At 45.1% G+C, this 19,804-nt stretch overlaps 1 protein-coding gene across 1 annotated transcript in view; it reads left to right on the top strand.

Annotated features, from left to right (window-relative positions):
• Positions 1-3,122: 3,122 nt before the first annotated feature.
• Positions 3,123-19,804, top strand: part of DHDDS (dehydrodolichyl diphosphate synthase subunit) — a 30,344-nt gene continuing 13,662 nt past the window's right edge. The window contains exons 1-6 of the mRNA XM_034645060.1: positions 3,123-3,241; positions 3,725-3,843; positions 5,901-6,017; positions 8,645-8,787; positions 11,669-11,785; positions 12,727-12,929. Of these exons, the coding sequence (XP_034500951.1) occupies positions 3,781-3,843; positions 5,901-6,017; positions 8,645-8,787; positions 11,669-11,785; positions 12,727-12,929 (643 nt within the window). The 5' untranslated portion in view covers positions 3,123-3,241; positions 3,725-3,780. The remainder of the gene's footprint in view (positions 3,242-3,724; positions 3,844-5,900; positions 6,018-8,644; positions 8,788-11,668; positions 11,786-12,726; positions 12,930-19,804) is intronic.

Consider the following 19,804-nt stretch of genomic DNA (forward strand, 5'->3'; position numbering starts at 1 on the left):
GTGGGTGTGTGCATGTGTTTTAAAAATGAGTTGGTAAGGATAGGTTTAAGAATAACTCTGGACCTATCTTGAGCTGCCCAGGGATGGCTGTATGAAGCAAAGGCTAAATTTCTTAACCTTTATAAATTCTGGGCTTTTCTTGTTGGCTTCCAGAGAGACCATAAGCCATGGCTTCTTCGCGGTGTCCAGAGCCAGTGTCCTGCCCTGCAGCAGTGATGAGTGTCGTGGTAGCGAAGGGGAAAGGTTTTATTTACATGCTGTGAGAGCACCACAAACCTACCTCACTGTGTTGAAACGGGGCAAATGCAATAGAACGCATTGGGTGATGTGTGTCTGATCCTGGGTTCTTGTCTCCCCCGCTTGCTGCCCCCCTCTAGTTATCGTATTTGTCTGGGTTTTGTAGGACTTCACGAATAGCGGATTGGGTGATTGCTAGGTGGCCTGGTTTGTGTAAATATAATGTGTTGGTCTTCTCCATGTTCTTTTGGGGTTTTATTGTTTACAAACTTCTTTTGTATTGAGAAAAATAGCCAAAGCATCTTTGACAAAAGGTTCTGCACCAGGAAAAGAATCTGGAACATAGCTTGGTGACCCCTCTGGAAGTGTGGCTGTCTTGAATCAGCGTTTTTGTTTTTTTTTTTTGAGTGTGTTCCCTTCCCCTATTTCCTATTTTGGGACAGATCATCTGTCCTAAAAACTTGACTCCTACCCTACCCCTCCTTTATTCCCCCTCCCTCAAAAAGCCCGCCTATATAACACATGTACATCTGGAAGAAGCTAAGAACACTTCCTCCCTTGTTCCCAATCTCCTGTGCCAAGACCATTCCTTGATGTGATTCATATTAATGTACTTGTATTTGGTTGGAACAAACCTACTTTAATCTCCAGTCTTAAGGTAGAAGCAGAAGCAATGTGGAGGGGGGGCTTCCATGTAGAAAGTAGGGTCGGAAGACCAAGAAAGGAAAGATGAATGTATATCCAAGTCACTCAGGAACTTTTATGCAGGTGCAAGAAACTTATGTCAAAGTGGCCACAAGATTGTTTAATAGGAGACGGACGAATGTAACTCCATGTTTACTGCTAGAAACCAAAGCTTTTTGTGAAATCTTGAATTTGTTGGGGGGGTGGTGGTGGTAGGAAAGCTGTACCTATCTGTTCTTTCCCTGATCCCTTCCCCTCGTTTCTGAACTGCAGGAGACTGGGCCCTCTCGGGCTGCAGTGACTCCATCTCTGGGGAGTGTTTATTTGACGGTTGATTTTGCTGTGCCGGGTACTTCTTTCCCACTCGCTATTGTTTTGTAACACACATGCTGACCCTTTTCCCTTCTCTCTTTACCCTGGGAAAATACAATGAATAAATAAAAACTTATTGGTACTGAAACTGTCCTCTTGTTGGATCTTTAGGGTGTTTTTTCTTCCGTAATTCCTACCTTCTTGGATTGGGAGTCAAGTCACAGAAGAACCATTACGTTTCCTGTTCAGCCATTTTGTTAAAAATGAATCTTGAAAATTCAGTCCTCTTAGCACCTCATTACAGTGGATTTTTGTTTCTAGTTAAGGCCTCTTGTCCTTTTCCTTGGAAGCTGCCACATTCAAGAGGGGATTAGGAACTTGGCATGCATAAGAATGGGGTTGCCTGTGCCACTGCCTGGGATGAAAGGATGGGGCCATGGCTTGGGGCATGAGACCCTAATACTTTCTCCCCTGCTCCTCAAAGCCTTTTACAAATCTTAATTAATTAACCCCCTGCAGCACCCCAGGGAGGGAAATATGTGGAACTAGGGAAATTGAGGCCAGAGGAAGTAACACTGATTAGCTATACAAAAACGTTAACATTTTCTTTGAACCCAAGTGTGCTAGCCTTCTAATGAACATTGTATTTTAAAACATCTAGTCCCCCCCATCATAAGGGAGGGGATTTAAAAAAAAATTGGAGGCATGCCACCTATTACACAAAGTGCATAGAAACGTCAGGACAAAGGTAAGTTTCATTCATCCACTCCAGAGACTTCATACCAAAAGTCAAAGCTGACCATGTAAGTTGCTAAGAGCAAACTACAACAGGGCTTCAGTAAATGGTCTTTTGTAAAATTGAAGTAATCAGCTGGGCTGAAACTTAATTCCCAGGGTGCAAAGCAGGAAGGATGGAAAAGCTTAAGACTATTCATGGGTGGGTTACTCATCTCTAGGGCCTTCTTTGATCATGGGTGTTAAAAGCAACCCTTTCACAAGACATGATGAACTGGGAGTTACCAGTGCAATAACTCTTCCTTGTTTCCTTGATGAGACTACAGTCCAAAGTGAGAAACTACAAGAAGGTTATTTAGAAATCGTAAAGTTTTTTCCTTTTTTAATTTTGAGAAAATTAAACTCTTAGTTTCTTTTGTGAGTCCCTCAAGTTCCCATAACAGTTTTCCTTAAAGGTTACAGAGCTTAGTGCCTTTGATTTTTCTATCAGGGTTATTCGATGGCCTTTCAGTTATTTTATGTCATTCTTAGAGCAGAGCTCTCTCCAGCCTCAACCCCATTTTGAGTTGCTCTGGGTAGGTCCTGAGAATCCGAAGATACTAAAATATGAGTGCTTTAAAGCAGTAAAAAGTGGATTGATAACTAAGATCGTCTGTGAGACTGACTAGGGCTAGTAAGTTACCAAACGATTAAATCCACTAAATAAAACTGCAAGCAATAAATAACAGAACTTGAAAGTCTTGAACCAGGAGTCCAACGCCCACTTCCCGGGCCTTCCAGCAAGCAACAAACTGTCCAGCCCATTTCTCAACAGTCCTAACCTGCCACCAGCAGCTGCAAAGCCCTTGCCCTATAGGGCAGCCTGCCCGAGGCCTCCCAATCTGGATCTACACACCTCCCCACTCCCCCAGGTGATCGCTACCCCGCAGGCCGGGTCCCCAGCACGTGGCCCGGACCCCGCTCGTCCTCCCCCCTCGGTCACGTGAGCGTGCCGCTCTCTAGCTCCCTCTCAGCATCACCTTCCCTCCCCCCCACTCTCCCTTCCCGACTCCCGCGGGCGCAGATTTCGCCCGGAACGCTAGCACCGCCCCTCCTCCTAGGCCGCAGGCGCAGGGCGGAGCCCCGCCCATTAGGTGACGGGAGGGCGCGTGTTCCAGCGCCCAACGATGACGTGCTCTTCAAGCGCCACGTCGTGAGGAAGTGGAGCAGTAGGAAGGCGCCGGCCGGAGCAGAGGAGGTGCTGGGTTCAAACGGCGAGCGAGAGGCGAGAGAGGTGACTGGGCGGGGAGGGAGCTGTGGGAGAAACAGAGGGGACAATGAAAGAGATGAGTGAGGGAATAAATAATATGGGGAATACTGAGGTTGGAGGTGACGGGGACGACACCTGAAGGGATTAGTGTGTTGGAGCGCAGAATGGGAAACGGTCTCGGGGAAGATGGAGAAGGACGAAGCGGGGAGGGATCAGGATGTGGGCACTGTGATGTGGCAGGAAGCAGACCTGGATGTTCAGGAAAAGTCAGTGCAGATACCGAGGAAAAGGGGATAGCAGCAAGGTCCACAATCCAAAACCAAGGAAAGGCCTTTGCCCCGAAGGTCTCATTGGCTTATAAACTCTGGGGGGTGAAGAATTATAGGCTTAGACCAGTGTTTTTGGATCCTGAACCTGGCTGCTCTCCACAGTCCTGATAAATCCCTACAAAGTCATCTGAACCTGTTTGCAAGTTCTAGTGATTTATTCTCTTTCTTGTTTATCCAGGGTTACCTGGCTGGTGTCTTCTTGTTCTGGGCTCATCTTCCGCGAGGGCAGGAGCTATGTCATGGATCAAGGAAGGAGAGCTGTCACTCTGGGAGCGGTTCTGTGCCAACATCATAAAGGTGAGTACCAGTTGGCCTCCTGGTTAGTTGTGTCAAAACCTATTATTAAAATTGAGTAACACATGACGTTAAGTGGAATTTAACAATGGAACCAATGAGCCTTTGAATTGCAAGGTAACTTCCGGGTCTACATTTCTGGCAGATTATTATCCAACTTTCATATTTTCAGGAACCCCAGGACCTCCCAATGTCATTGGGCAACCTAGACTGTTATATCTTCTTTATAGGGAGCGGAAATTTTCTACTTGGAACTTTAAGCTATTTTTCTTTTACTGTTCTCTGGATTTAGATAGAATAATCTTTCCTTGGTGTTGCAGTAGAGCATAATGATTAAGAGTTTGGGCTCTAGAGGGGCGCCTGGGTGGCACAGCGGTTAAGCGTCTGCCTTCAGCTCAGGGCGTGATCCCGGCGTTATGGGATCGAGCCCCACATCAGGCTCCTCTGCTATGAGCCTGCTTCTTCCTCTCCCACTCCCCCTGCTTGTGTTCCCTCTCTCGCTGGCTGTCTCTATCTCTGTCGAATAAATAAATAAAATCTTTAAAAAAAAAAAAAAAGAGTTTGGGCTCTAGAGACAGACAAACAGAATGAAAGTCTCAGTCTATCATTCATTAACCATGTGACTTTATATGGTTGTTTTGAGGATGAAATGAAACATACACCGAAAACAGCACAGGATCTAGCGGTTCTTAATTACTGCTATTATTGAGGCTGTTTTCAGCTGTTTGAAGACTACAACCATTCTATTTCCTACACCCCCATACTTCCCCAAATCTTGGCTCTGCTTTTTTCTGGGGATCACAACAATGTTATATTTTCTGCACAGAACAGGTTTGAGATTGAAGCCAGTCAGCCTGGTTTTGTCTTTCAACTACAGTGTGTCAAGCAGTGGGTAGCAGTAAATTTATGAGTCAGCAAGCCTTATACCCCACCCCCACACACACATTCACACACCAATGCCAAGTGATCTCAGGCAGGCCCAAGAAAGCATCTTGGGGAACCATTGCAGTCGTTTGTTGGGAAGAACAAGCTGCATGAGTTGACTGGAAGTTTTTTAAGACTACACGTGGAGGACAGGGGCGCCTGGGTGGCTCAGTCGTTAAGCGTCTGCCTTCGGCTCAGGGTGTGATCCCGGAGTCCCGGGATCGAGCCCCACATCAGGCTCCTCCACTGGGAGCCTGCTTCTTCCGCTCCCACTCTGCCTGTGTTCCCTCTCTCGCTGGCTGTCTGTCTAATAAATAAATCTTTAAAAAAAAAAAAAGTCTACACGTGGAGGACAAAAGCTGAAAATGTTGGAGAAGCATGGGGGAAGCAGTCAGTGACGAGACCCTTCAGTGAGGGAAATTAGGCTAAGGAGTGTATTTTTGCTGTGATAGACAACAAAAGGCTGCTCTAAGCCAGATAAGACATTTTATTGGGTCGCCAAAATGTCTTTTTTGTTTGCTTTGAAATGACTGCTGACATTTACATTTTGATAAAAATCCCAATGCTTAGCTTCTCTTGTGTAATTAGAAGAGCAACATCGAGCCCCCATCCCTGTGTGGCAGCTATTGGATAGAGTGGATTCCTCTTTTCTGCGGAGGATACCCTTGCCACTGGACCACAGCTGGCAATATCGTTCCTCTGCTTTCCAGGTGGAGACATGAAACCAAAGTGGTGGTCAAGCGTGTGTGGTTAAAAGATGAACTCTGAAAGCATACAGACCTCAGTTTGAATGACCACTTTGCCTTTTCTTAGCTGGGTGACTTGTGCAAGTCACTTGACCCCTCTGAGCCTGCTTTTTCGCCCATGAAATGAAGCTAATTATATTTACTTTATAGGTTTATATGAAAAAAAACTGAGATGAAGTATAAAAAGCCTAGCATAATACTTGGCACGTAGTAAGTGCTCAATATAGATGAATATAAATAAATAAGTAAAAGCACTTAATACCCATTTATTGAGTCAAAAGCTCAAAATACACAGTTCCCTTCCTCAGGGGGGCTTTTATCATTGAACTCAAGCCTAACAGCCTAGGGTGTAGTGTCTGCCTGTGCATCATTTGTCTTCTTACTTCACAGGCGGGCCCAATGCCCAAACACATTGCCTTTATAATGGATGGAAACCGTCGCTATGCCAGGAAATGCCAAGTGGAGCGGCAGGAAGGCCACTCACAGGGCTTCAACAAGCTGGCTGAGGTAAGTGTGGGTGGCAAAACCCAGTGGGAACAGTCTGTGGAGAATTGGACTATAGCTACAAAATCAGGCCCTGAGTTTCCTGTGGCTTGAGAGTATTTTTTTTTATAGCTGTTTGTTTTGTTGCTTGCTATAGGTCTCATATCAACATTAACAGAAATTAAGTTATATAGTGAATCATCACAGAATATTAGAAATAACAACATTGACTTCTCTTACCACCTCAGTAAACCAGCAGTTTATAGTTTTCTGTGATTCATCCCAGTCCTTGTAATATGTTCTAACATGACTTAACGTTTGTAAAATTACACATGTATTTTTAGTAACCTTATTTTACGTGGTATTTTGGCAAGTCTTTTTCTAGGTTGATATATAGCTTTTCTAACTATATGTTTTAATGCCTATAGAATATTTTATTATAAGGATCTGACATAATTTGTTTAGCTGCTTCACCATTATCAGATCTTATAATTAGTTCCATTTTAGAATAAATTTTTTGAAGGAACATTTCTGGAGCAGAGGTAGGGCGACTGCCTATCCTGGTTTGCCTGAGGCCTTTTAGTGCTTAAACTGGGAAAAGTGCCAGACAACCTGGGTCATCGCTCTAAACAAAGATCAAGGGCATCTTATGCTTTTAATGCATGTTGCAAATTGGAAAACATGAAATAACAATAAGAATGGAATATTGTCTGTCCTCATGAAGCTAACTTTAAGAACAATGGAAATACGGTCTGGACAGACCTCAGCTTCCCAGCACAAGAACATGGCCTGATGTCAGGGCAATGATATTCTTTGCCTTGAGTGAGTGGATGTGGGGCTCAGTTGAACACCCTGAGGAGGTCTTTGGGTTTGTTGACCCCAGCTTCTCTTTTGTGACTAAGCAAGAAGCAGTTTGCCCAGTGCTTAGGAGCTTAATTAAGCTCTGGGGTCACTTAGAACTTGTCGGCACCCCTGCTCTGCCACTTCCTGGCTTTGTGACCTGCAGCAAGTTAGACAGCTTCCCTTTGCCTCGGTTTCTTTGTCAATAAAATAAGGACAACAATAATTTCTACCTCCGGAGATTATGTAAAGATGAAATAAGATGGCACGACGAAAAGCACGTGGCAAAGGATTTGGCATAAAGTGCTCAAAAAGTTGGCATTGTTATCATAAGCAGATATCTTGACTGGTCAGTGGTAGGTTCCAACCCAGATGTGCCAGCCAAAAGGTGGCCTCCCTGTAGTCTGTGCAGCCTGACTCTATTCAAGTGTCAGGTTCTCACTGGTAATTTTTCCAAGGTGGCAACGAATTGGGTTGTGTGTATGTCTGTTAAGGGATTAGAAAGGCAGCTCTTTTCAGCTTTTTTTCTTCACGTTCAGTTCTGATTGAATGTCTTCTGTCCCCTACCTTTAACCTCCAGGCTCCCTGTCTCAACACTGTTATTCTCAGCTCTAGATAGTTCTCTGCCTTTAGTGGTTCTGGGTTAGAGCAGCCTCAAAGGACTGGGTTTAAGTATGAGTTTCACTTCTCTTTTCATGGAGGTAGAATTTCATACGGTGAAATGCACAGGTGGAGTTTTGACAGTTGCATTTACCCATCTAATCCATACCCCTGTCAAGGTATAGAACATTTCCATCTCTCCAGAAAGTTCCCTTGTGCCCCTCCCTTCCCACTGAAACCCTGTCCCCCCTCATCTTCCCCTCTTGAGGCAACCACTGTTCTGATTTCTATCACTAGAGGTTAGTTTTTGCTGTTCTAGAACCTTATGTAATGGACTCATACAGTAGAGTTGTGGCCTTCTGACACATTTCTTCCACTGTCTGAACCTCAGTTTTTCTCCTCTGTGAAGTAGGCATGAAGACAACAATGCCACTCTCAAGAGGTTGTTCAGAGAATCGAATGAAATAACATGTGAAAACCCTTCGTAGACTTAAATGCTACACAGCTGTGTACTCGATGTCTTTATTCTTATAACTTATCAGCCTCTCAATCTAACAGAAAAAATAAACTTATGCTGAGAGTAATAATTCCTTGTGGGTTTTTTAGGATTTTACTTACTTATTTGGGGGGGGGGTGAAAAATGAGCAGGGGGAGGAGCAGAGGCAGAGGGACAAGCAGACTGCCTGCTGAGTGTGGTGCCCAACATGGGGCTCATTCCTAGGACCCCAAGATCATGATCTGAGCTGAGGTCAGACGCTTAACTGACTGAGCTACCCAGGCGCCCCGATACCTTGTGTTTTCTGTTGTCCTTCAGCAACCTTGAGAGTGATGGATGGTATTCCTGTTTTATAGATAAGGAGCCTTAGGCCCACAGAGGTTTAATGGTTTGCCTGCAGTCACATAGCAAGTGCCTGTTGGAGCTGGGGGCTAGAACCTAGATCTGTACTCTGTCAGTAAATAGTTCATTCTAGTAAACCACAGTAGCAGCCGCAGAGCAGTACTCATTAATTCACATTTTTTAGTTTCTCAGGTGGTGGCTTTCTGTTTACTTGGTTTGTTATTCTGACAGAAACACTGGTATTATCCTACCTTTACGTGGCTTGGGAGGAGAAAAGCCTGCCTCTCACCTCCAGTGCTGAGCCGGAGCGGAGGCATCTTATTTCCCTTCCTGCTCTTCCTCGTACCCTAGCTCCTTGCCTTCTCCCTCCCAGACCCTGCGCTGGTGTTTGAACCTGGGCATCCTAGAGGTGACGGTCTACGCGTTCAGCATTGAGAACTTCAAACGCTCCAAGAGTGAGGTCGACGGGCTAATGGACCTGGCCCGGCAGAAGTTCAGCCGCCTGATGGAAGAACAGTAAGATTCTCTCGGAGGACGGAGTGTGCTCTTGCACCACCTCCAGCCCCACACTAACCCTCAACTCTCTTATCTCAGGCTTATTTTAATGTTAGTCAGATCGCTTTGATGGCATTTGTGGCAAAGCTAGTTTTTCTTCCCCCTTTTTTTTCTTCAGGGGGCATTTATCTGAGGATAGAGAGGTATTTCACAGAATTAAAGAACACGTATAACCAGCCTCAAGCAAAACCGAAACCAGGAATTGAAATCCGTTAGATGGGGCCCCTTCCTACTCTCTGCACTCCACCTTTCTCTGCTTCAAGAGAGCAGCCCAGAATGAACTAAAGCCCTTAATTAATAGCTCACTTTAGATTTCTACCCCACAACCAATAAACTGTGATCAGGGGAGTAGCATGAAAGAAATGTTGGAAAAGTCCTTTTCTGCCAAGTAGTCATCCTAAAACATTACTGTGCTGCCCTATATATTCTCTCGTAAGGGACAGGGTGACGTGGATGAGGCTTTTATGGGGAAAACTGAGTACTGTTCTTAGCTTAAACTAACTTAGGGAGCAATGCTGGAAAGGGACAAAGAGGAAGTTTGATGGAGATTATTTGCTTCAAAGCCTGGAAACATCCCAGCCAGGACTGCCCCAGACTTTTCATTACAACCCTTTTCTGCCCAGCTCTTCCCTGTACCAGGACCCAGGGAGATGAGAAAACAGAGAGCCTAGGGCACCAGTGGAGCTGGCCTTAGAAGAATTTTGTCATTTCTGTCCCAGTGTGGATTTTGGGATGGGGAGGGTAGCCAGGCTTCCCTATGTCCATGTAGGATAATGAGACTTGGCCACAGACCTAGCTTCCTAGTCCCCAGCAGAGCCCATGTGGCTCAGAGTTCCCACGCAAGGGCTGGGATTGGAGGCACTGGGGGCACTTTCCAGATGTTCACATTCTTCTGTACCTCACCTTTTTAAAGTGCTTATACCATGTGCCAGGCCCTGAGCCTAGCATGTATTTTCATTTAATATTTACATTATCCTGTGAGAAAGAGATTATTATCCCAGTTGTAGAGAGTAGGAAAGTGAAAACCAGACCAGTGGTTTTCCGACAACGTGCAACAGAACTTCAGAGTTCTGAGGAGTGGGTGTGCAAAGAAGCCAGAGGGAATGGGGCCCAGGGTGCTGGTTGGCATTTAGCTATTTTATATATTGGGCTTCTGTTTATTTTATTTTATTTTATTTTATTTTATTTATTTTTTTTTTTTTTAAAGATTTTATTTATTTATTCGACAGAGATAGAGACAGCCAGCGAGAGAGGGAACAGAAGGAGGGGGAGTGGGAGAGGAAGAAGCAGGCTCATAGCGGAAGAGCCTGATGTGGGGCTCGATCCCATAACGCCGGGATCACGCCCTGAGCCGAAGGCAGACGCTTAACCGCTGTGCCACCCAGGCGCCCCTGGGCTTCTGTTTAATGTGTGACTTGAAGAAAGAGTTCTTGGCTAACGGAAGGTTGGAAAACCATGGGCCTAGTTCAGTTTCATCAGTTGGGAAGCAACCCTAGTGGATAGAAGCGCAAGGCGTGCCCATGGTCACACAGCAAGCTCATGGCAGAACCAGACTGGGAACCCAGATCTCGCTCCTCACCAGGGCTTTTGCCTCTTCTCCCCTGTAGACCTCACTCAAGTAACCTGCCTGTTGTCTGAGAATAAGCACCTTCAGGTACCTTCTCTCATTCAACACAAGCCAGTGTGGAGAGCACGGCAGGGATGGTTATCACCCCCGGTTCACAGGGTGCGGGAAACTGAGGCTCGAGAGGCTGAGTGGTTATACAAGGTCAGCTAGAAAGTGCTGGCTCTAGGCCTTGAACCTAGCTGTTTTCCTTCTGGTTTTGCCCTGATGCAAGTATACATTTGTCTCCAGTAGTGGCTTCAGTAGATTCTCAAAAACAGAGGGTTAGATCTTGCTTCGCTCTGGAAGTGAAGTGTTGTGGGTTACAGAGTGGATCCGCTGTGAATGCAGCCTTGCACTCTGAATCAGGGATCTCCAGGACCTGCCTGCCCTACAGGGTACTTCTTGGTGTTAAGTTCCCATGTTCCAAATGCTAGTCATTCGGTTTCTCTATAGCGTCGCCAGGTGAGGGAAGCTGCTTGGGTAACTGAACTCAGCCCGCTGTGCAGAGTCTGGGAATACTGTATGGAGGCAGCAAGATGCCATGATGAAGAGGACAGGCCCTGGAACCAGGCTCCCTGGTTCTAATTCAGCTCTCCACTCACCACTTATCTGATGTTGAGCAAATTACCTAAACTCTCTGTGCCTCAGTTTCCTCACCTGTAAAAGGGGAATGATAATGGTGTCTGTTTCCAAGCTTGGTGTAAGGATGGAACGTATTGATGTGTGTAAAGCACTTAGACCCATGTCTGGCACTTAATAAACATAAAATTAATGTGAGATGATGCTGTTATTAACATCTTTTACCAGAAGGTACGGAAGTACGGAAGTAACGAACAGTATAGCTCCTGCCCTTGAGTTTATTCACTTGTCAAAACGGGACAGGATACATAAACTGTAACTTGCCGACAAGGCCACATGAAGCCGCGTCATGTGTGATAGAGTTTGGGTTCGGGTTCTCAAATCAGGCAGACCTGGGTTTCAGTTCTGATACCACCCTTGATGGCTGTCTGACCTTGGGCCGTGTGTCTGACTGTGCTGTCTGAGCTTCCGTTTCCTGCTGTAGAATGGGAAATATAGCAGGCTTGGGTCAGAGTTGTTGAGGGGAACACGGTGACACACTGCATGCGGAACAGAGCCCAATACGTAGGGCAGCACTTAGGAGCTAGGAGTGGAGCGCTAGCAGTTCTCCAGCTCCACAGGCTCTCTGTCCCAACCCTGCCTCCTTTTCCTGATCAGGGAGAAACTGCAGAAGCACGGGGTATGTATCCGGGTCCTGGGCGATCTGCATTTGTTGCCCTTGGATCTCCAGGAGCTGATTGCACAGGCGGTGCAGGCCACCAAGAATTACAACAAGTAAGTGTTCCCATTTCCCCTTAGCGACGCGGAGCAGTCGTTGACTCCCTGCTTGCTTCAGGGAGACATGCTGGGCCTTTCATGGTCTGCATTTGGTACAAGAGGCCAGGAGGGGTTTGGGTTCCTTAGAGACTTCCTCCGTCTGCAGGGCAGACCAGAGATGGTTCTTAACACCTTGTCAATGTGTGCAAACTTACACATACAGTTTTTCATCCTCTTCCTCCTTTATGTGCCTACCCCCCATGATACAAACATATCATATGTTCACATATGCACATATACGTAATAATCATTATTATTATTATTTTACTTGACAGGGGCTAGGGTGGAAGTGAGCGTATAGGATGGACAAGCTGTGGATATGCCCTTGAGCTCTGGATCAGAGTTCTCCAGGACCTGCCTGATACCCCACGTTATAATATATTCTGTCTCTGTCTACAGTTTATCTCTGTCTCTGAAGACAGATCCTTCAAGAAATTCTTTTTCTGTCTCACTCCTTTAACCCATGGAGAGGTTGACATTGGGAGGTCCTGCAGATGCAGAGCTGAACAAAGTTCAGTAATGCAAACTTCACTATGTGTGCCTTTGGAATATAATATGTGCTTGGCAGTGGACTGGACTGCATCAAATTTCCTTCCTATTCTCCTTTGCTTGTGCTAATATCACAGTGGATTCGCATCCTCTGAAAGCTGGTTGGCAGTAGAAGGAGAGAGGGTTAGGGGGTAAAAGGGTCATTTAGTGTTCGCCTTATTACAAAACTGATAACTTGTTTATTCTAAGCAAAGTTGGAAAATATAAAGAATTCATAATCTCACCTCAGGGATGACCACGACTCACATTTGGTGTGTGTGTGTTCTTCTGGGGAAGCAGTACTCTGTAAGCAGTGACTCCAGTCCTTAGTCCCTGTCCTACGTTAAATTATTCTCTTCTTCCCTACTCAGGTGTTTCCTAAATGTCTGCTTTGCTTATACATCCCGTCACGAGATCAGTAATGCTGTGAGAGAGATGGCCTGGGGAGTGGAGCAAGGCCTGCTGGATCCCAGGTATCCCTACTTGTTTAGCATGGTAACCAATAGAGAAACCAGTGCGCCCCTCCTAAGCCGTTCCTTGGGCTGGAAGTCAAATCGGGATGCGTGTAGACAGATTTAGGGGCATGTCCGTCCCCACGTAGAGCTTAGGATAGGCTTAGCGTAGCCTGCTTCAGAATTTCTGTGTTCACCATACCCCAAGAAGCCCCAGAAAAATGGTGTAGCAGGTAGCAAGGTTGTGGCGTTCACTGAAAAATGATGTCCTTACACCTGAAACTAATATAACACTGTATGTTAACTATATTGGGAATTAATTTTTTTTTAAAGATTTTATTTTTAAGTAATCTCTACACCTAATGTGGGGCTTGAACTCATGACCCTGAATCAAGAGTTGTATGCTCCACTGACTGAGCCAGCCAGGTGCCTCTGAAATTAAAAACATTTTTTAAAAAGATTTTAAACATTTCTTTTTTTGAGGTGGGGGGTAGGGGGAGAATGAGCAGGGGGGAGGGGCAGAGGGAGAGGGAGAAGCAGACCCCACACCAAGCAGGGAGCCTGACATGGGGCCTGGTCCCAGGACCATGCGCAAAATCATGACCTAAGCCAAAGGCAGATGCCCAACTGACTGAGCCACCCAGGTGCCCCTAAAATTTTTTTAAAAAAAGATGCCTTCCATGGTGCCTGGGTGGTTCAGTCGGTTGAGCGTCTGACTTTGTCTTAAGTTGTGATCTCGGGGTCCTGGGATCGAGCCCCATGTTGAATTCCATGCTCAGCAGGGAGTCTGCTTCTCTTTCTCTCTGCTCATGTGCACTCTCTCTCTCTCTCAAATAAATAAATAAAATCTTTAAAAAAAAAAAAAACAGGGGCGCCTGGGTGGCACAGCGGTTAAGCGTCTGCCTTTGGCTCAGGGCGTGATCCCGGCTTTATGGGATCGAGCCCCACATCAGGCTCTTCCGCTATGAGCCTGCTTCTTCCTCTCCCACTCCCCCTGCTTGTGTTCCCTCTCTCGCTGGCTGTCTCTGTCTCTGTCAAATAAATAAATAAAATCTTTAAAATAAATAAATAAATAAAAAATAAAAAAAAATAAAAAAACAAAACAAAACATGTTCTCCATGGGGCACATGGCACTCAGTCGGTGGAGCATGTGACTCTTGATCTTGGGGTCATGGGTTCAAGCCCACATTGGGTGTAGAGATTACTTTAAAATCTTTTAAAAAATAAATAAGTAAATACAATATTTAAAAAAAAGATGTCCTCCTGGCCCTTTGGCAGTGTTTTTCCTCAAATGATTTTTCAGGAATGCAGCTTGTTGGGGGTATAGTCCTTTAGGTCTCTCATATTTCAGTTACATGCAAGATTCAGGTATTTTTCAAAAAGAAAATTGTTCATCACAAGCAGCATGTGGAATCCTAACTATTAGAGTGGGGGAGACTTTGAAAGCCATCTAGCCTCTCAGTCCTTTCGTGTTATTGTTAGTGAAACATTTGGTAATGATATTAATAAACTAATAATAGCAAGAGTAAAATAACAGCAGGAATAACCCAGATGATGTGTTATGTTCTGTATTTTATTCAGTCAGTCCCATGTGTGAGAGGTTCAAGTGTTTTCTGCATTTTATAGATGAGAAAACTGAACTGAACGTTAGATCGTCTTTACTGAGGCCATTCTGCTAGTGAGCGCCAGAGCTGACTCATCTCTAGAGCTGTCTGATTCCAGAATGCCTTCCTTTTCTTCTCTCATCTAGGACATTAGGACTTAGGAATTTCTCTGATTCCTTTCTTGGGAAACTAAATTAAAAATCAGAAAGTTCCTCAGTGAGAATGGAATTAGATAAGCAGAAAAGGAGAGGGGGTTTTGTTTTGTTTTGTTTTTTAAGATTTTATTTATTTACCTGACAGAGAGAGAGAGAGCACAAGCAGGGGGAGCAGCAGGCAGAGGGAGTGGGAGAAGCAGGCTCCCCATCGAGCAGGGACCCCAATGCAGGGCTTGATCCCAGGACCTTGGGATCACGACCCGAGCTGAAGGCAGACGCCTAACAACTTAGCCATCCAGGTACCCTAAGGAGAGAGTTTTTAAGGCTATTCTATAAATCCTTTTCCTCTCCAAGGAACAATAAAAATAAAAGTACATAGTAGGTCGGGTAGAGATTACCCCATGTGGAGCTCGTGTGGTTGTGGGGGGAGGAAGAGGTCAAATAGACTGCATCAAATGTTATGAAGTGGATAAAATCAAGAGGCCTTGATGGGCCAAGTCTGGGAAAAGGGTGTGTTATGAGTGACTCCAGGGTTTTTGACTTCTGAAACGGTGCATAGCGGTGCCCTTCCCTGTGCCAGGGATCCCTGAGGGAGGATCCAGTGTGAGGAGGAAGGTCAGCATTCTGTTTTGGGATGTACCGTAGATGTTGAACATGGATGTCAGGTCAACAGCCTGCGAGGAGAGGTGGGGACTGGACATATCGGTGTGGAGGTCCTCTGTGAGTAGTTGGTAACTGAAGCAAAGGGCATGAGGACATCAAGGAGAGTCTAGAGTGAGAGGGAGAGAGGGCTGAGGATGGAGTTTGGAGAAACTCTAAGTTCTGCTGGCTGGGTAGAGGAGAAGGAACCTTGAGGAAAAAAAGAGGATGAATAACCAGAAAGGCAGGGAGAAAGCCGGGCAGTCAGTATCACAGAAGCCAAGAGAAGAGGGAATTTGCTGGTGCAGGTTGGGACGATGCGGGCATTGGTGGGAGCAACCGTGTTGAATGGTATAGAGAGGTCAGTTAAGCTGTGGATTGAAAATGAACTGTTTGGGGAAGAAATTAAGATGCTGGTTAAGTCGGTGGGGGGCAGGCAGGAAGGTGAGAGATGGAAGGGGAAGTAGGTTGTATGAGTAGATGCAGGTTACTGTGATTTTTCTGGTTCTTCACCTGTCGGGTGATTTCATAGTTGTTCACACTATTATTGTGCTTCCCAGTTAATGTTTCATGTAAAGAGACACATGTTTATGCCGAAAAGAAAGAAAGCTTTTAGCCAGTGGATTTGTGTGTGTTCGTGCCTAGGACTAGAACTCTGATCTTGCTGCTTCGTTCAGTGTTCCTGTTACTCATACCACAGCGACAACCACTGACCGTTTTCTTCTCCTTCTTGCCCAGCAAATTTTCCCATATTCATTTTCTTTGCCTTGTGTGACTTAGGAACTTTCCTACGTGGGATAGTCAAGCAGATAGATACGGCGTGGGTGGGGCAGGGTCACCAGGGTAAAGAGGCTGCAAGCTTAGAAAGGTTGGTGTTCTACTCGGACTGGGCTAATCAGAGCCCCAATATGCACATACTTTTACAAGTGTCATACATGTTCATCAGAGAGGATTTGCAAACCATTGGGTATATAAGGATGAAAATTAGGTCTTCCAGGATCACAACACTCCTGGTAACACTTTGATTTTAAGTACGGCTTTCTAGCTCTTCTTGTTTGCTTAAATATGTGTGTGTGAGTTTAATCAACTGAGTTGATTTTTCCTATCAAGTTGTGACAATGTCTATTACCTGTGTTTGGGTTCTAGGTTGTATGCACGTACATGGTCAAAAACTTTTTTAGGGGCGCCTGGGTGGCACAGCGGTTAAGCGTCTGCCTTCGGCTCAGGGCGTGATCCCGGCGTTATGGGATCGAGCCCCACGTCAGGCTCCTCCGCTATGAGCCTGCTTCTTCCTCTCCCACTCCCCCTGCTTATGTTCCCTCCCTCGCTGGCTGTCTCTCTGTCGAATAAATAAATAAAATCTTTAAAAAAAAAAAAAACTTTTTTAGCCTGTAAGCTCCTCACATTCAGAAAAACAACATGTCTTTGTTTCTGAGATCTATTTTCAGTGATTCATTCACTCATTTATTCAAACATGTATCCAGTCTTCCTCTGTCCCAAGAAGGTGCTGTGCTGGAAGAGCAAGAATACAGAGCTGAATGTGTCCTGGGGCTCGCTCGCTCACAGCTCACAATCGAGTTCATGTACACACACATGCGTCACCCGTGTGCTGGGTACCACGCTCATGGATGTGCGGGCTGGGCTGGGCTGGTGCTGACGAGAGCAGTGATCAGTTGTGGTTCGATGTTCAGCCAGTCCTCTTTTTATTTATTTATTTATTTATTTATTTATTTATTTATTTTTTAAAGATTTTTTATTTATTTATTCGGCAGAGATAGTGACAGCCAGCGAGAGAGGGAACACAAGCAGGGGGAGTGGGAGAGGAAGAAGCAGGCTCATAGCAGAGGAGCCTGATGTGGGGCTCGATCCCATAACGCCGGGATCACGCCATGAGCCGAAGGCAGACGCCTAACCGCTGTGCCACGCAGGCGCCCCGCCAGTCCCCTTTTTAAAACACAAATCCAATAATGACATAAATATTTGTAACAAAAGAAATCACACTGTGAATACTTTACCACCTGAATCATGCTTTTGTTCACTTGATGTTGTAATATGAGCACTCGTGTTTCTAATAATTCGTCATGTCATTAATTTCTAATGGCTGCAGAATATATTTGCTTTAATTGACTTCATCGCTCAAGTTGTTGGTTACGTAGGCTCTTTTTTTTTTTTTTAAGATTTTATTTATTTATTTNTTATTTATTTATTTGACAGAGATAGAGACAGCCAGCGAGAGAGGGAACACAAGCAGGGGGAGTGGGAGAGGAAGAAGCAGGCTCATAGTGGAGGAGCCTGATGTGGGGCTCGATCCCATAACGCCGGGATCACGCCCTGAGCTGAAGGCAGACGCTTAACCGCTGTGCCACCCAGGCGCCCCTACGTAGGCTCTTTCTAATTTCTCGTTATTACAAATAATGCTACAGTGAAGCCTATAAACTTAACTCTTTTTTTGTTTTTGATTCTTGATCACGAGGTGATTTTTTTTTTAATAATTTTTATTTTGTTATATTAGTCACCATACAGTACATCCCCAGTTTTTGATGCAATGTTCCATGATTTATTATTTGCGTATAACACCCAGTGCACCATGCAATGCGTGCCCTCCTTACTACCCATCACTGGCCTATCCCAGTCCCCCACCCCCTCCCCTCTGAAGCCCTCAGTTTGTTTCCCAGAGACCATAGTCTCTCATGGTTTATTCCCCCTTCTGTATAAACTTAACTCTTGTCAGCATTTTGGATTGTTACCTCAGGCTCTGGGTCTGGATGTGTCCATTTCATCTTATTCTTGCCAAGTAAAGTAGTAAACTAATTTTACAGGTGAAAGTTGGTTTTTTACTTTTATTTAATAGAAATTATTTCTTGGGACGCGTGGCTGGCTGAGTCAGTGGAGCCTGAGACTCTTGATCTCAGGATGTGGGTTCCAGCCCCACACTGGGTATAGAGATTACTTTAAAAAAAAATTATTTCTTAAAAGTCTTCATGTAGACAGCTAATGCCATGTGATGATGGGGTTTTGTTGGCCATAGCACAGATGTTCTATTTTCATTTTGTCTATTTCATCTCCTCCCACTGCCCCTAGAGTTACCTCATTTTTGATAAGAATTCTGCCCCTGCCTGAAGTGGGTGGAACAAACCTCTTGTAGACACATTTGAAACTTAGAGTAAGTGGGGATCTGAAGTCACACGCAAAGTGGTGGGACCAGGAAATACATTTCTTCTTCTTTACTTACATAGTACTTTATAATTAATTCCTAAGGTACACTCTAATCTGTTACTTCATTTGTTTTTTTGTTTTTTGGTTTTTTTTTTAGGGGGTGGGGGGAGAGGAAGAGAGTGATCTTACGCACGCTCCACGCCCAGCATGGAGTCAGACACAGGGCCAAACTGAAAACCCTGAGATCGTGACCTGAGCCGAAATTGAGAGTTGGATGCTTAGCAAACTGAGCCACCCAGGCGCCCCTGTTATTTCATTTGATTTGACCCTCACAGTAACCTATAAGTGAATAGGACAAATGTGCCCATTTCAAAGATAAGAGAGCTGAGAAATTATATTGATTGTACAGGGTTTCAGATTTCTTGGAGAATTAAAACCATGCTGCTAAGACAAGACTATCAGATTTTCAGGGAAATCTGAACTAGAGCCCTTCCTCTTGCAATTCAAAAGTGAATATTGTTTCTCTTGATGGTACAAAAAATAAAACCCCCTCTGTGATTTGCAAAAAGAGGACCCAAAGGCACACAGTTGGTAAATGTAGTCTCATTTTAAACACTCAACCCAGGGGTGCCTGGGTGGCTCAGTTGGTTGAGTGTCCAACTCTTGATTTCGGTTCAGATCATGATCTCAGGGTTGTGAGATCGAGCCCCAAGTTGGGTTCTGCACTCAGCAGGGAGTCTGCTTGAGATTCTCTCTCTCCCTCTCCCTGTGCCCCTCCCCCAGCTTATGCTCGATTCCCCCCGCCCCCCTGCCAAATAAATAAATAAATCTTAAAAAAAAAAGCCCAGATCTCTCTGCTTTTTAAACTGTGCTCCTAGAAGAATCTTCCCACCAAGAAATTTTATCTTCCAGACTCCTCCCAAGATGCAACTCTTACCACTTGGAGATTCCAAATTCTGCCTCTTGGTGCTTGGTGGGATAGGTAAACAGCGTTCTTAGAACCAACAGACAACCAGCCTCGCAAATATCTTTTTTCCACGGACAGGAGTGTCTTACCTCAGATAAATGGTGGCAGTCCCCGTTCTTCCTCCATTCCGTCTCCTTTCTAAATGTCCATCTGCTTGAGAAAGTAGCTCTTAACAGATATGGGAGGGCTGATCATTTTGCTGTTTTTTTAAAATCCTAAGTAATATGGATTTTTTGCAGTGTTTCATGGTCCATATGACTTAAAAGTTTTTTAAAATGTTCTTTAGAGGGGCGCCTGGGTGGCACAGTGGTTAAGCGTCTGCCTTCGGCTCAGGGCGTGATCCTGGAGTTATGGGATCGAGCCCCACATCAGGCTCCTCCGCTATGAGCCTGCTTCTTCCTCTCCCACTCCCCCTGCTTGTGTTCCCTCTCTCGCTGGCTGTCTCTATCTCTGTCAAATAAATAAATAAAATCTTT

The sequence above is a fragment of the Ailuropoda melanoleuca genome, chromosome 2 (genome assembly GCF_002007445.2).
Source record: "Ailuropoda melanoleuca isolate Jingjing chromosome 2, ASM200744v2, whole genome shotgun sequence".
NCBI lineage: Eukaryota > Metazoa > Chordata > Mammalia > Carnivora > Ursidae > Ailuropoda > Ailuropoda melanoleuca.